Raw genomic sequence first — 14,666 nt, forward strand, 5'->3', positions numbered from 1 at the left:
CCCAAGCATCGTGCAGCTTCACAGAACCTTTTAGTTCGCACGGGAGGGCGTTGCCGAACGACCCTTGGTTTAGAGCTCAGCTAGCGTCACCGTGTTCGAAAAGGGAACACCAAGCCATCGTCAGCTTCGCCCATCCCTAGGTCGGCACATGGTTGATCTCGATCGCGCCTGACGTACAATATCAATCAATAGCAAATTTGATGTTACCTATCCTAGACGGCCAAATCCTGGACGTTTGCGTCGAGACTTTGCGCAGTCTTACTAGAATATGAGGGGATGGGAAAATAACACCACGATCCGTGCCTTCGCAATCACTCGTATCCTTTGAAGAGAGTATTGTGCCATTGGGCGATTGCTTATTCGCGAAAGCAGATGGCTTAATATATGCACACGAGTTCCAGAAAGACGACGGCGGTAATGGTCTGGCCACAACAATCGAACTTTTCCCCCAACAAGTCTAATCCATGGGCCTAGTCATGCAGGTCAAGTATCACAGTGTGTATCTGAATTGATTTTTCGTCTTGTCTGTATGATCATCTTCGTATGCGTGTTCGGAGGCTTCCATTGTGCCCGATTCGTCTCTGCGTTGGTTATCCCAGATGCAGACAAAGCTGTATACGATCGTGAGCAGCCCAACAATGATCGATGTGATAAGCACTGCGATGAAGCCTGGAGCATAAACTGGGGCATCTTTGGGTTTGAAAAGCAAGGGTCCGACTAAATTGCCTGGATTCGAATTGAATCGTTAGCATTTCCTTCTCAAGCCTAGGCCGGGAGCTGAGCATGACCTACCGAGACAGTAACCCACAAAGATCCCAGAAGAAGTAACGGAACGCTTTGTATACCCCGCAGTGTTGGCGATTTGCAGACCCATAGTAACAGCGTAGCCTCCGCCAAATGAGGCCAGAATGTAGCAGGCAAACAGAAGACCTCCCTTGGCGCTCAGCGGGAGCTGCCAGAGCAAAATTGATGCTAGGGTGGTACCAAGTTAACATATGGCAATGAGCCATGTTCTAATCCGAGGCACTCGGTAGGCAAGATAGGGCACTCCGAGTTCGATGCTGCCAATAATGACGCCTGCGGGGAGGGCCAAGAGCAGAGAGTTAAGGCTGTTAAATCCGAACCCGGAGATGATAATCGGGATAAAAGACAAAACAAGGCCGTTCGCAATCATCATCAGGAACGCGATGGTACAGATGAGCCAGAATTTTACGTCTAAAGGAGCCTCCCGGAGCTGACCAATCTTAAAGTGGGTGTTGCGGACGCCTAAATTGTTTTGCCGCATGCGAGCGACAGCAATGTAGCGCTCACGGTCGCCGAAGCCTTTGGCATGGATCGGATCCGGTGGCATGAATAAGAGAATCACGAGCGACCAGAATACTGTGAGCACGCCAGCGACGGGGTGCATATACTGCCAGTTGTTGAGAAAGCCCCCCTTGATGTGGCCGAGACCGTAATTGATAAGCGGGGAGACTGAGGGCCTGTAAGTAGCCGTAATCTATATTGTTGTAATAATCCATATCTTACCCGCCGAAACGTATCCTGTGCAAGAATACCAAGCCCCCATCCTCAAGGCTTGCTCGCGCTTCTTGTACCAGCCACCAACAACAAGCATGAACATCGGGGAAATTCCAGATTCAAGGAAACCCAGGGAAAATCTCTGGGCGTAGAAACCCTGCCAATTGTGGCATACCGCTGAGCACATGAGGCAGATACCCCAAAATAACACGATACCGGCTGCAACTCTTTCAATGACCCAATGCTGTGCCATGAGAATGGCAGGGTACGAGCCCACGATAAAGCCAAGATAGAATATGCTGGCTGGAAGGGAATAGCGATTGCCCACGCTGAGCCGTAGATCATCTCACAGACCGAAGATAACTTTTTCTCTGGTCAGTATGGGTGATCATGTCTAGTAAAAAATCAATAACTTGGGGAACAAGGGCCGTACAGCTTGAGACAACATTGCCTTATCGTAGTATTGAAGGCCATAAGTAATACACAGAATCGACACTAGCTTTCGGTCTATTCTTCGAACTAACTTCTTTTCTTCTTCTGCTGTCGAGGTCTCATTGCCTGCATATCGGGTGAGAATCTTGATCGCTTCATCTTGATGAACTGTGTCAACAGTTGTGTTGTGCTTTAGTCCTTCAAGTGTCCTCAGCTTAGTGATATGATACACTTAGAATAGACCTGATTGAGAGTAAAAATGTGTACGGCGGCTGGAGAATGAGGGCGTAGGCAGGGATCGAAGGAGGATTCCAAGCCAGTATAAAGGCTCGACAGACTCACTATATGCGATTGATAGGCGTCCCAACCCTGCGCAGACCGAGACTTCGCTCGCGATAGGGGATGGGGCTAAGCCTGAGGTATTCTATTAGATGCGGGAAAATATAGTATCAGAAAGTGCTCTTGTGGGGAGCAGAAGCAGATGGTTGTTAAAGCTGGGTTGTGCAAGAGTCTTGACTTGAAATCCCTGACTCGGTGCAGCAGTTCTGCAAGCATTCGAGAGGCTCGATACTAGCAGTTCGAATGACGAAATTCCGCTCTAACTCAGTATATGTAGTGTTCCAGCCTCTATTATTCTTAAGCCGCCAGCCACGGCATTTCGGAAGGCCACCTGAAGAGGAGATGACATTGAGGACAAAGGAGGTGTTGCGACGTCATCCGCAAACCACATCAGTCATAATTGCCGAGTACCCACAACTCCAAGGAGCGGTTTCCGAACTTCGAGCAGCGCCTAGACCAGTAAAAATAACGTTAGAAGGGTCCAGTGGCATATCAGAGGATAAAGTACCTGATCGAAGCAGGTTAGAAGAAGCGCGGTTGGTGCACGGTATCAGGCACGTGGGGACGCATTGAGGAGCTGGCTCATCTATGACGGACATCGCATCATCAACATCGACCTGCTGCCTTTCCAGCAAGGTCCCATCACAACTTCCAAGACTGTGAGTTGCCAAATCCTCACATATCTCAAGATTTCGCAGGATACCTTCGGAGATGCAGCAACTTTAGAGCGACTAACAATGTTCGGGCTGACTCATATTTATCATCCTCCTATCTGGCTAATTAGCTTCCTTAACTCTACAAACTCTCCCTAAAGTACCTGCGATTGAGAGACACGGAGCGTCACCATGATATACTGCGCATACATGCAGATTGGAGTAGAGGGTATACCGAGCTGATGGCTTGGTAAGTCGTTAACAGACTTAGTTCTTATGGCATCCACAATAGGAGACAAGAACAAGAGACTCGGGCGCGGAGGTTGGCAAGATTTTTACATCATATTCTGATAGGAATGGTAATTGAAGAAAGAAGAAATTAATGAGGAGAAACCAGGTACAACGTTTGCACCATTTCGTCGTTGCGAAGACCCAGCTATCGCTGCGAAGCTGCCCGTTTCCTCTTCGCCCCACATGAACACCCACATTTAACATCCAACAGGAAGTGCCTTAACACTGGTCGCAGTCTTTGCCAATGCAACCTCGGCCGCCCTGCGTCGCGTCAACCCTGCGAGCACCTTTCCGCCAGCCTTGTTCCACTTGGGGAGCTCTTGCGCGATAACCGTGTTGGCCGCTTCTCCATTGTTAAGACGCTTAATTAGGGTCGAAGACTTGACATTTCCATTGCCGACGTTGAATGCCCAGGACACTAGTGCACCATATTGGTTTGCATTAAGGACAACTGATGACGCCGTGTCGAGCGTGATGGCTTGCTGGTGAGACTGGTTGGGGGTCAGCATCATCAATCCTCCAGCCCACAATGTTCACGTGACAAATAGACCTGCGGGTTCTTCAACAGGTGCCATACCTTGAGATCGCTCATCAATAGCTTTGTAGCTGTCGTCGTTGTCAATGGGAACGAGTATGGGACCTCCGAACAGCCTTTGGTCTGGCAGAGATGCCCATACCCCACTGTCGGAAGGCCGATTGGATCCGGTGCGGGCTTCGCAACAAACCCCTCGAATTCTTTGATCAGCGAGACAGTCGCAGCATTGACATTGGGGCCAACGCAAGCACGCGCTTCGATGGGAGACGCAGAGGCTGTGTAGAGGAGAGTAATGCCAAAAGTGAAGATAGCTTGGGCGTACATGTTGGAAGAAGTTGAGTAGTATTTTAAATGAGTGTATTCTCTTCTTGATCAATGGATAGGAGCTTGTCGTACTTTTACATCACCACCATATTCTCTTTATATACACTTCCATCTTAGAGTATTTCGCAGATTCTTTTCGTATATCGCATTCTGCATCCATCAACCTATCCGCCTTTCCGGTCAATTCAAACCCCTATGCGGAAGGTATATTAACGCGCCCCACGTTCACGAACATTTCCCATTCCCTTTTATTTCCCACCAGACCCCAAACCATGATCCCCGGCAATACGAATGACCTCAAAGCACTCAGCTCCGGGATTAACTCTCCAGCCACATGCATCATTTGCCCTCCCGCACAATTACGATCCTGCGGCGCAGTCTCGTATTCTCCGGACTTGGTGCCATGTGCCTGAGGACTTCGTGTTTCGATGTTTCGGTGTGCATAGTGGCGTGTTTCAATTCTGGGGTTAGATCGTGATCTGCGGCGGGCGTAGCGCATCATGCAGGGCTAGACAGGGGTCAGCGAGCCGCAACGACAGATGCCATTGCGGTCAGAGGACTGCTGGTTTGCGGGAGAGGTCTCGGGGTTCTATTCTCAGTGTCGCGGATTTAGAGTTGAGGGTAAAGATTTTGATCTGTTCGATCGATTACAGTTCTTGGTTGGCGTCATCAAATCCAAGGTGCAGGATCGGAGAAGATGGGGTGAAGAGGGGCTGCCTCGGCCGCAATTACGTTTGTGCAAGGGAGGTGGACGTCGCCAGCTGAGAACCCCGATCTTCGCAAAGTCGAGATGTACGGATACGAAAACCTGGCCGGGCGGGTATGTCCAAACTCCACAAGAGTTTCATATAGCCCGAGCGACCAACTGGCAAGAGAGTATCTCGTGCAACTACCTCCACAATCATACCCCACGCCGTTCATGTTTCCCTCTCTAATTGGTATCGCCGTGGGTGGAATTCACTGACCCTATCTGGCTGTTATCCCATACGCAAACCCCGAAACCAATACACCCTCCTCGGCGGTTATTCTCTCAACCAATTCTAGCAAGAGATCTTTGCCTTTGTTCTAATTCATTATCCTAGAGCCTGATATTTGCAATGGCACTCAAGGGGGAAAATATTGGTACAGAAAGCTCTCGCCGTGATATGAAGTGAGGGAGACTGGTGGTGGCTGAGGTCAACAGCGGGAAGTAGCGAGGACAGGGCGCAGGCTCGACAACACTTGGGATAACGGTGGTGGTGGCAATTTTGCCGGATGAAGGCAGGAGATTATTCGCCAGGTTTGAATTGTCGAGGTGGATTGCATGAAGCCATTAGGGGATGGAAAGAGGAAAGGTATCAGATAAAATTTTACGGAGGGTTTCTGCAGGCGAGGTGGTAGAGGCTCTCCTACTGTATTGTATTGAGGTTCAGAGGTGATGGTGTTGTTCTGGTGCTTAGGGAGGGGCTTGGCAGTGGCCGTTCCTCGCTTGTGTTTGGTTTTCAAAGTCCCTATTCACTGTCGTATGCAAGACGAGAGGCCCTTGAACTGTGGTCTGACCGCTTTTAGCCCCCGCCCCCAAAAGATATAAATTCACTCCTTTGGCCTCCGGTGTATCCCTTTAGTTGTCAACCTCTTTATTCTGTTTCCTCTTTCAGGAGGAAGGGAGAGTGTTTAAAAAAAATCCACGTGATTGTCGTGTTTTTATAAAATTCTCTTCACTTACTAATAAGTCACAACCCGATGGGATAGTGGAGTGGCCCATACCTTCAGTTTAACTACTGTTGGAGACGTGCGTTCGAATCGCATACCCATCTTAGGAGAAAGGAAACAAGACACCTGGCTGGTTCACCGCTGGCACGGCTGTTTCCTTTCTCCTCTTTTGTTGTCTTGTTCACAACCACAACAACGGCAACAGGGGTATATCGGGCACAGATATATTGATTAAAACTTCAACTAGGCAGAATTCTTCTGCCGTTCTGCTTGAGCAACTAGAATAATTGTGGGAATTTAGATGGAGTTTATGATACAGGTAACTAGATATAGCTCCTGTCTCGCTCTGCAATTTAAATACTCATAACAGGAAGGAGGTCCATATTTCACAATGGCCTTAAGCACGAACTTCTTCCTAGAAACGTACGTTCTTCATCCCTCCGCAAACACTCCCCATGTCTTCTTCGTGTCAGAAGAGCTTCTTCATGAATTTCTCAAGCAGTCGTTAATTGGAGCACTGACCATTATCGATGGAAAGGGACGGCATGATGCTCGCTTCTTAAATCTCCTCGCGTGGTAGGCCACGAGCGCCGAAGGAGGTCTACTAGCCGAAAATCTATTGTAAGTTCAATAAGGTCTCCCATTTAAGGTCCATGATCCCTTGGAATTATAGGCACAGCAAGTCTAGCCATGTAGAGCAGCATTTCGGTCTATATCTATCGCAATTCAAGAGCATGAACCATTGCCATTCTGTTCTTCTCACTCTGTTCTAGATCTATATTTGCCTCGATAAGGCTAGACATTCATTAATATTCTAGCAATGGTTCTTTCAGAGAGTAGGAAGGAAACGGCAGGACCAGACGAGTTCGTAAATGGCGCTCACGCCACATATCCATGAAGGTCTGAATGAAGGTCTGAAGGAACTCCTTCCAAGTGCATCCAAACGAATTCTAGATTGCTCTTAGAGCGAGGGGAGTCCCCGTATATCCCCAACTACTACCCTTAACTCTATCCATCCATTACATCGCCCCACCAAGACCCAAACCTTTACACATCGCTGCATTCATACGTCCTCAAATCAGGGCCATATAGGTACCAGGGTGCGCACCCTTCCATCCTCTCGATGAAATCTCCTGTTGGTCCTAAGAGTGCTCCTTCCAGAAATGCTGAAAGACGCTTCCCGGTTGCCCCTCAAACTCCGCCAACCCGGTTCAGGCTGTCCTTGCGCCCTTCTGATGGCCGAATTAGAGCATGCATCCGCCATTCGGAGAAACAGGATGCTCATAATGTGGGTCCATATCACCGTAAGAGTGGGCCCAGGAGGTGGTAGGGTGCCCTGCGCCAATCGTAGCCCATACAGCATTCACACTCCTTCCCGTCCTCAGGCCACCTGACCAAAGAATCACCGCTGCCGAGGCATTGTGTGACGCACTTGTCCACCAAGGCAATTGTCCAGGCCGAGCGGGGCCAGTGGTTGGCTCACCGTAAGAGCCCCAGTCTTCACCTTCGATCACCCTCAGAGAGGTATAAGTAGAGGCAACACCACGGCACAAAATATGATGCTTTCCTATTCCTTCCTCTATCTGTAGTCGCCGCTTTGGTGCTTGTTTCCTTTCTCCTTCCTGTCCCGGGGATCAACCTCTTTGTAAGGGGGGCATTACGCTTCGTCTGGCACTGAGGGTTCCCGGGCGCCCTTCACTACCGTCACTTATCCATTCGAGACAACTGAGCGATCCTCTTCTTCCCACAACGAGCAACACTATGCCCACACAGCCGAATCGGACCCTCGATCTCGAACGATACGTCGTCACCCACGTACAAACCGCGTGAGATAAGCATGGTGTAAATATGACGAAAGACTCTGCAGATGTCTTTGAACTGGGGCGGATTCTACTGGGTAAGCTCTTGCTTCCTTCCCAACTCCTTAACTCTAGTGTCCAATGTTTGCAGACTTGTCGCATCAGCATGCTCAGATCCTAGCTGCAATAATGACAATCTTCTCTCGTTGAAACGTCAACAACAAGAAACTCTACAATAGGGCCCAACTTCGATTATTATGCAAGGTGTACCACTAGCTTTTATTTATGGTGAGTATCGTCTTCATCTCTCTACTTTCCCCCAGCTTCTAACACCAAGCAGGTTTCCGTGGCGATGGACTCACAACTCGCAACTCGCTTGTTTCAACTGGATTCAACACGCTACCCGGCTTACTCCGTATAGTGTGGACTTCGTTGTTGATTGCATTGGTCGAGTATCAGGTAAGTTGTCTGCTCCTTCCTTCCCCATCTTCAACTACTGACATCGTCAGATACCAGTTTCTTGGCGCATCCTTAGCAGAATTGGACGCGTAGTTGGTATGACTCGGTTGCTTGCTGATCTCGTGTATGCAGAATTTTCTAGTTGCATTGATTTCATCGTACTGTGCTTCAAGAGTGGGACCTAGTGAATTTCGAACCTTGTGCCTCTTACCTCTATATTTGTGACAACTTCGTGCTTTTTGTGCCATGTGTGCATCTATTCTTGTCCTCGTGTGAGTCGTGGATGAGTGGCGAATATCGCTGCCAAACCTGTTGGTCCCGCACAACACCGCCAATACCACAACCTTTTCCTCTAAGCGGCGACCAATAATTTTAAAAGTCTTTGATATATGACTTCCCCCCTTCTTTTTGTTACAAACGCCGAAAATTTCCAAGGCTAATCGAATCTATCGTCCTAATATACCGTGAGCGCCGTCGATATCCATACCGCCTCTAACTCTAACTCCAGCAGATCTGCCACCGCGATTCACACTAGCGCCCATTGTGTAAACCGTTGCCTAGCACAACCTAGACTACCGCGCAATCCGCCTTCTCAGGAACCCGATCCTATTTCTCGGCGTCATCCACTCTCGTCTCAAGTCCGATGCAGCGGTAACATGTTCCTCGTACTTTTCATTCTGTCCGGGCGTGATTGTTCGAACTTGTCTTAGGCGGATATTAGGGTGAAGGGGAAGTGAGTAGTTAGAAGTTGAAGGCGCAGATAAACGCCTAGGAGGGTAGGGTCTGAATTTGGGGGGAGAGTCGCGGGGTGACTTTGGTGTTGTGGAGGGACATCAGGGCATTTGTGGGTTGGAATGAATTTATGGAATAGACGAGAAGAGTCCTTCACATTATGGAACGATGCTATGGCGTAGATTGAGCTTTGGGGCTAGTCGACATATCTGCGGAAGGGGGATATAATGGACTGGCCTGATCGACTTCTGATGAGGGCGGAAGTACGTAGCTTATAGATCTCAGCCTTATCACTGTACTTGAAATAATATGGGAGCCAGTCGGAATGGTTCAGAGCCATTTTGGCGTGCATGAGCGTGCGGTCTATGAAGCAATTGAGGGGGCCGCTCCAGGGGACTTCACCTGCTATAAGTGGACAATGCCGTGCCGCCACATGGAGGTTCCGGTACCCGCACAATGACCGACCGGTACACACTGCATAATAGAGCTTGCGCATGATAACTCCTAAGCTTCTTCGCTGATGTTCACAATGCAGCCCGCCAGTGTGCTCCTGTCCGCTCTGCCAAGACATCTCCAAAAACCGTATTTGCGGAATTCGAGGGTCGCCAACACAACCATCAGCACTATCGTGCCGCTCCCGTACTCTTCGTTGGACGTAGAAGCTGTATGCCACTATTTTGATGATTTCAGTCGAGTCTACGCACCCGCGAACACCGTCGCCGCCGCTTTCGATTCAGATTGTAGCTGACGGCACGGGCAAAGACGCGCCGCGACACCCGAAACGCACCTACCGACATTACCAGGCCTTCAATATTCGGTATTGAGGATGGTAACGACCTATTTTTCCTTTATATCACCAGGGACTCTCTAGATAATGGAGGCGTCGCAGAGCTAGCTACACTCCCTCGTCCGACGGCAGACCGCAATAGCGACCAGAAGGCAGACTGCAGGTTCTTAGCCAGGCATGGACTCTCTTTGTGCGCCTCAGATTAATTCTCGCGCCGTCAGTCGAACATTAGACACCTTAGGCAAGGGGGACGGCCAACGAGACGTCCAGGTAACCATGCGTCGCCGAAAACCCCTTCCGGACCGGCCCGCTACATGCAGCTAACCCTTGCGGTATGGCCACAGCAGCGGCGGGCACAATCGAATGATTACAGAAAGTTTCGTGCGCTCGCTGCGCTTGATCTATATGGAAAACCTTGTCACCACGGAATAGGAGATCGAGACGTGCTATTATGAGTCTCGAGGCTATCTTGGAGTCTGGCAGCTCAAAATTCACACGCCTGCGCCCTTGGAATTCTGGGAGTAGGATATCGTCGTGCTACAGGTGACTAAAGCCAGGCAGAGGTACTGCTGGGGGTGGGCTTTGCAGGGTTCAGCACCATCTAGATGAAGCCTCCACCACCACTCCATTTCATGGGATGTCCGACCTGCGCACCTCTAAAGTCCTTATAATGTGTTCCCCGCATCCCCGATATGGTGGAAAGGATTATAGATCCAGAGGTATGACGCATCAATCCTTAGGTCAGCCGACTGAGCACCAGGCAAATGGAATTATCCAGCTAGGAAGCTTTCAGGCACCCCCGCATTCCGAGATCCCACCTCAAGAAAAGAACAGTATCCAGTGTCGATATACGGGCGGCTACAATGACTACAAAAGCAGGAATAAGATAATTTGAATACTGAAGGGGATGGGCTGCAGACTCGAATGACAAATGGCTATAAGCGCTGACATCAGCTTTCAAGAACTCGAGGATAACGCGACCAGTTGGAATCCACCATTGGCAAGAAAGAGCTCAACTTCAAGTGCGCTCGAACACTCGACCTCGAAGGATGAAGCTTTCGGGGCGAGAATATGTGAGCTAGCACCCGTCGTCATGGAAGGGGTTTAGCTGAGTAAATCGTACACAACACCTTTGTTATCAACCCTTGGCGCCAAGACATATGTCCATACTGGGTATCGAATACAACTATGGTCAACTGCGTCCAGAGAAGCTGTGAATATGGTAGTTAGAGTAAACAGGTAAGCCCTATCGCCGGAGAACTATAAATGGTGGGTAGAGCACTGACTGAAGCCCAGATCCTCCAAAAGTTTCAGACCTGTTACCACCTCGTTACTACAAGCACCATCGGCCCACTCCATCCAATCTGCCACTCTGCCAGCAGTGGCCTTAGCCGCTGTAGAACCATATGACAAGGGGACGCGAGGACTAGGACACCTTTTGCGTGCAACTCCAAGACGACTTACGTATGTGGCAACGGCTTTAACGGCAAGATATCGAAGGCGAGGCATTTTCGCCGAATATAAAAACCGTCCACACGACAGGAAGACACTGAGAAGTAACGATCGAGCAAGAGGCGGCGAGATCGTACGGATTTGACTCACAGCGAGGCCACAGGTGAACTAAGACCAACCAGTTGTCCACAATCACACTCGACGGAAGATTCCACCCAGCTCGTAACAAAAGACGGCCTGTATGAGGTGCCGATTCTCTGCGTATTGGCGCTGCTCTCTATGAGGAAGATTTTCCACTAGCACGGTGTTGTGGAGGGGATAACTCATTACCATGGAACAAGCCTCAGTTTGCCCCACCGTTCAAGGCAGCCATGACACCGCCCTAGATTCACGTCGAGAATTGTTGATCTGGACTCCGATATTTCATCGAGGATATGGTGGACAAGAGAAACCCCGCCCGCATGTGGGACTGGGTAGCGCGGAGATTGAGGCCCTGCCAATCCTTGAGTGGATGGAAAAACCTTGGAATACTAGTTCCAGTTGAGAGGGCGATACTCGTGCCGTTCGGCGGGATTGGGGATACACTCGATGTTCATGGTCTCGCCCAACAGCATCTCGAGGGATGAAATACTCGAGAAACCCCACAGTCACACCCCCTGTGCTCCAGCAATTAGGTCTGCAACACATGATACATCGCTCCAGATCCGATACACCGGATTCTAAAACTGGGGCGGTAAAGTGCCGAGAAAACTGGACGGGGACGGCTAAGGATTGGTACAAGATAATATCTAGCATGTGCTCATCAACTACCAAGACCAAGGGTAAAATATTAAGAGCAGAACTCACTCGAGCGTATTGCAGCGTAACTTGAACGGTTAGGTGTCTAGGACTAGTGACCGGACAACGTTAGATATTGGTAAGCTAGAAGATGGGACATCCTAGAGAAAACCATCATCTTGTTCCGGCAGTTGAGGCTAGCACTGAGATGAAATCAGTCCGGAACGCCCATCGAAGGAGACGGATCATTTGGGTTTATGCAACAACTATGAGGAAGCCAGCACCGGAAGATGCTATCGAGACCTCGCCATCATCGCCCATATCCAACGAACCTTGAGTTCCATCCACGACATGGGGGTGCCGCTGGCGTTATGTCTGAACATCTGTAACACGCTAGCGATTCACGGCATGGTATTGAGAAATCATCTACCCGAGTCGGCTCAGCGACCCTGAGCCTAGTAAAGGCAGATGACAGCTAAGGTCGATGAAGCCCGCCTGATTTAAGGAATGGGATGTCCGGGGAGAGAACGGTATTTCCTTACACTATAAGTAAGCTATCTGTAGATGGATGTCAGTATCACCGAACAGAGAACTGCGGCAAGGTTCACACTCAACTCCAGGAAGACAAAACGCTTTACACCTCGTTCATCAGAAAGGCCATTCCATGGCTCGTGTCCCAGCTACGTCAAGGTCAGCAAGTCAAAAAGCTAATGTCAAGAATGGGCTGAGAGGCGCTACCCACATACCGTTCGACAGGGGCACAAAGACAACACCTACAGGGCAAATGGTACACATCACGATTCATCGTTGGCGTCAATTGTAGTTGGAGGTAACATCTTGAGGCAGAGTCGACGACGTTTGCGAGAACCACCCGCATCTCCAAGCTACACCACTGTCAGCAAGACCACATCACAGATGAGGCAGGGGGTTGCTGGGATACGCGAAGAACCACATATCCGAAGATGTCGGCACCTCGCCCAATCTACACGCTCGCCGGTATAAGGAACGGAGTCGAGACTAGTGGCCAGACTAGTGGCCATCGAAACGAACATCACCGCAGGTGCTAAAGCCGACTATACCGGCGTCGGCAACCAGAATCAAGGACCAAAGGGTATTACTTATGAAGACCTCATTGCGGGCGACGAGAACATCACGGCAGACGTTCAGCTCGAGGATCCGCAGAAGATTCTGACACGTGCACTCGGGCCCTTGAGTTTGGTCAGTAACATCAAGTTCAAGATCGATGGCAAAGAGTCACTCGGGCACAATAATGAGTGCGGCTGAACATATCGATTGGGGAGCTTGGGCTAAGAATTTGCCAGGGATGTTGGGAGTTTATAATCGAAGTCGTTCGATTCAAAACATGGAAGGGCGCATACGTCCACGCTGGACTGCATAGTGTGTCAGTTCCTCCCAAGTGGAGTCTTTGGGGCATCGGGAGTTGCTCACTCGTCATCAACAGAGCTCCGCAACCCTCCACCCCGGAGGCAGCCACCATCGCACCACCAGCCATACCCTGGCAAAACTCACCCACGCTATTGCCAGCCTGCGAGTTCTGCATTAGGTTATGAAGTCACTAACATTCACCTCGGCCTTACCTTCGCGGCCCCCGTGCCTGGAGGCATATGTTTTGGTTGCTCTGCCGACTAATTCTCCACTACTACTCGAACTCTGTCCAAGGGATGTTAGCTAGATGTCGGAGTCCAAATCGCCAGAGGAACTTACCAAACATCCCGGCCTCAAACGAACACTCCAAATTACAGCGAAACTCTCCACCAGTACCCCATACAGGCTGACTCCATTCAACCCACAAACATCTCACCCCTTACCCTCTCACACCCCGTCTCCCAACATCCACCACTGAGCCTCCCACCCCATGTTCGCTCCCGCCATCTCACCCAGGCCTCAAGCAGCAGGATCTCATCTCGAATACCCCCTCTCACCGATCCGTGTCATCGAAGGCGTAATAAGAGCAAACTCTATGAGCGGGTCTCCTCAGCTGCTAGCCTCGCAGACATGCAGTGGGGCAAGGCCTTAGATTTAAACTTCAAGAGCGTGCCTTTTAGCTAACAAATCTGGCAGACATGGTCGAGAATGGTTGCGCGAGAATTCTCCGTACACCGCGGTGGTTCAGGGAGGGTTTTGTGATGTGATGGGAAGCTAAAGGTGGATTTTCGATAATGCCCCCTCTGTCGATACGGGACTTGAAGCCCACGCTGAAAAAGATTGAGGTTGCCAACTACTTGAATACATTGGAGGCGACAGGAAACTGCACAACTAACGACTCACCACCCAAGATAATGGAAAGGGTTCGCCCTGGAAGCACGAAAGCGACTGAGCCACACGAGGGAACTAAGAATTGACGACGACAGGGACCAAGAAGCTTCCATAACCTGACCCACTGTTACGGAAATGAATCAAAGACACTAGAGATACGAGCAATTGGACGAGTACAAGAGAAATGACGATGACGACACGATCGAGGAATTGAAGATGAGATGTGTGCTGAAGAGACGTATGCTAACATTTCTAGGGAGTGCAAAGGGCAGCGCTAACTTTGGCAGAGGAAATTATGGTAGGGTTGAATGGATTGGCGAGAAGAATGGGGGCGAGGATGATGAGAACGATTGAGAAGATGACTGAGAAGACGGCCGAACGCGACAGACAAGAGGTGTGTTCTGAAATGACGAGGAACCATCAAGTAGGATAAGGCGATACTCCAAGCCGCCTACCGACGAAAATGTAACTGTAAGGTTGACCGGATGACACCAACGCAAAAGTAGGGAGGGGAGCCTAGGAATGATGATGAGAGGAACGCAAGTGAGACGGACGGTTGAAGACGAAGTTGGCGAGCAAAACCAGGGTGTAGGATGATA

The 14,666-nt window shown here is 49.9% G+C and overlaps 8 protein-coding genes across 8 annotated transcripts; 4 read left to right on the top strand and 4 right to left on the bottom strand.

Annotated features, from left to right (window-relative positions):
• Positions 1 to 490: 490 nt before the first annotated feature.
• BDR25DRAFT_383583 (MFS general substrate transporter) lies at positions 491 to 2,780 on the bottom strand (the record flags this gene model as incomplete). Its single annotated transcript, XM_033697833.1, has 6 exons — positions 491 to 726; positions 793 to 952; positions 1,028 to 1,473; positions 1,528 to 1,847; positions 1,932 to 2,159; positions 2,701 to 2,780. The coding sequence occupies 6 exons, from the start codon at positions 2,778 to 2,780 to the stop codon at positions 491 to 493; spliced, it is 1,470 nt and encodes a 489-aa protein (XP_033540369.1).
• Positions 2,781 to 3,430: 650 nt separating this feature from the next.
• BDR25DRAFT_337799 (family 24 glycoside hydrolase) lies at positions 3,431 to 4,092 on the bottom strand (the record flags this gene model as incomplete). The annotated part of the gene is made up of 2 exons (XM_033693224.1): positions 3,431 to 3,724; positions 3,811 to 4,092. 2 exons carry the CDS (start codon positions 4,090 to 4,092, stop codon positions 3,431 to 3,433), a joined length of 576 nt encoding a protein of 191 aa, XP_033540370.1.
• A 539-nt stretch (positions 4,093 to 4,631) lies between these two features.
• BDR25DRAFT_362695 (uncharacterized protein) lies at positions 4,632 to 5,322 on the top strand (the record flags this gene model as incomplete). Its single annotated transcript, XM_033696614.1, has 5 exons — positions 4,632 to 4,824; positions 4,854 to 4,912; positions 4,945 to 5,113; positions 5,175 to 5,214; positions 5,244 to 5,322. The coding sequence occupies 5 exons, from the start codon at positions 4,632 to 4,634 to the stop codon at positions 5,320 to 5,322; spliced, it is 540 nt and encodes a 179-aa protein (XP_033540371.1).
• A 24-nt stretch (positions 5,323 to 5,346) lies between these two features.
• Positions 5,347 to 8,004, top strand: BDR25DRAFT_362696 (uncharacterized protein; the record flags this gene model as incomplete). Its single annotated transcript, XM_033696615.1, has 18 exons — positions 5,347 to 5,465; positions 5,499 to 5,621; positions 5,657 to 5,695; positions 5,824 to 5,863; positions 5,892 to 6,047; positions 6,086 to 6,103; positions 6,155 to 6,360; positions 6,393 to 6,419; positions 6,458 to 6,536; positions 6,603 to 6,648; positions 6,685 to 6,717; positions 6,822 to 7,094; positions 7,136 to 7,205; positions 7,241 to 7,308; positions 7,374 to 7,429; positions 7,464 to 7,610; positions 7,652 to 7,796; positions 7,877 to 8,004. 18 exons carry the CDS (start codon positions 5,347 to 5,349, stop codon positions 8,002 to 8,004), a joined length of 1,773 nt encoding a protein of 590 aa, XP_033540372.1.
• Positions 8,005 to 8,038: 34 nt separating this feature from the next.
• On the bottom strand, positions 8,039 to 9,270 carry BDR25DRAFT_362697 (uncharacterized protein; the record flags this gene model as incomplete). The annotated part of the gene is made up of 7 exons (XM_033696616.1): positions 8,039 to 8,478; positions 8,506 to 8,555; positions 8,619 to 8,719; positions 8,809 to 8,970; positions 9,008 to 9,045; positions 9,069 to 9,137; positions 9,192 to 9,270. The coding sequence occupies 7 exons, from the start codon at positions 9,268 to 9,270 to the stop codon at positions 8,039 to 8,041; spliced, it is 939 nt and encodes a 312-aa protein (XP_033540373.1).
• Positions 9,271 to 9,294: 24 nt separating this feature from the next.
• Positions 9,295 to 10,456, top strand: BDR25DRAFT_362698 (uncharacterized protein; the record flags this gene model as incomplete). The annotated part of the gene is made up of 6 exons (XM_033696617.1): positions 9,295 to 9,489; positions 9,519 to 9,656; positions 9,704 to 9,777; positions 9,824 to 9,937; positions 9,994 to 10,104; positions 10,150 to 10,456. 6 exons carry the CDS (start codon positions 9,295 to 9,297, stop codon positions 10,454 to 10,456), a joined length of 939 nt encoding a protein of 312 aa, XP_033540374.1.
• A 55-nt stretch (positions 10,457 to 10,511) lies between these two features.
• Positions 10,512 to 11,609, bottom strand: BDR25DRAFT_362699 (uncharacterized protein; the record flags this gene model as incomplete). The annotated part of the gene is made up of 6 exons (XM_033696618.1): positions 10,512 to 10,639; positions 10,692 to 10,757; positions 10,848 to 11,181; positions 11,212 to 11,335; positions 11,406 to 11,567; positions 11,599 to 11,609. The coding sequence occupies 6 exons, from the start codon at positions 11,607 to 11,609 to the stop codon at positions 10,512 to 10,514; spliced, it is 825 nt and encodes a 274-aa protein (XP_033540375.1).
• Positions 11,610 to 11,635: 26 nt separating this feature from the next.
• On the top strand, positions 11,636 to 14,627 carry BDR25DRAFT_362700 (uncharacterized protein; the record flags this gene model as incomplete). Its single annotated transcript, XM_033696619.1, has 19 exons — positions 11,636 to 11,865; positions 11,901 to 11,929; positions 11,982 to 12,007; positions 12,031 to 12,224; positions 12,281 to 12,320; positions 12,366 to 12,480; positions 12,520 to 12,619; positions 12,656 to 12,822; positions 12,851 to 13,064; positions 13,103 to 13,342; positions 13,412 to 13,474; positions 13,506 to 13,845; positions 13,873 to 13,918; positions 13,951 to 14,099; positions 14,163 to 14,240; positions 14,275 to 14,305; positions 14,355 to 14,461; positions 14,496 to 14,569; positions 14,612 to 14,627. 19 exons carry the CDS (start codon positions 11,636 to 11,638, stop codon positions 14,625 to 14,627), a joined length of 2,259 nt encoding a protein of 752 aa, XP_033540376.1.
• Positions 14,628 to 14,666: the final 39 nt, after the last annotated feature.

The sequence above is a fragment of the Lindgomyces ingoldianus genome (genome assembly GCF_010093535.1).
Source record: "Lindgomyces ingoldianus strain ATCC 200398 unplaced genomic scaffold BDR25scaffold_58, whole genome shotgun sequence".
Taxonomy (NCBI): domain Eukaryota; kingdom Fungi; phylum Ascomycota; class Dothideomycetes; order Pleosporales; family Lindgomycetaceae; genus Lindgomyces; species Lindgomyces ingoldianus.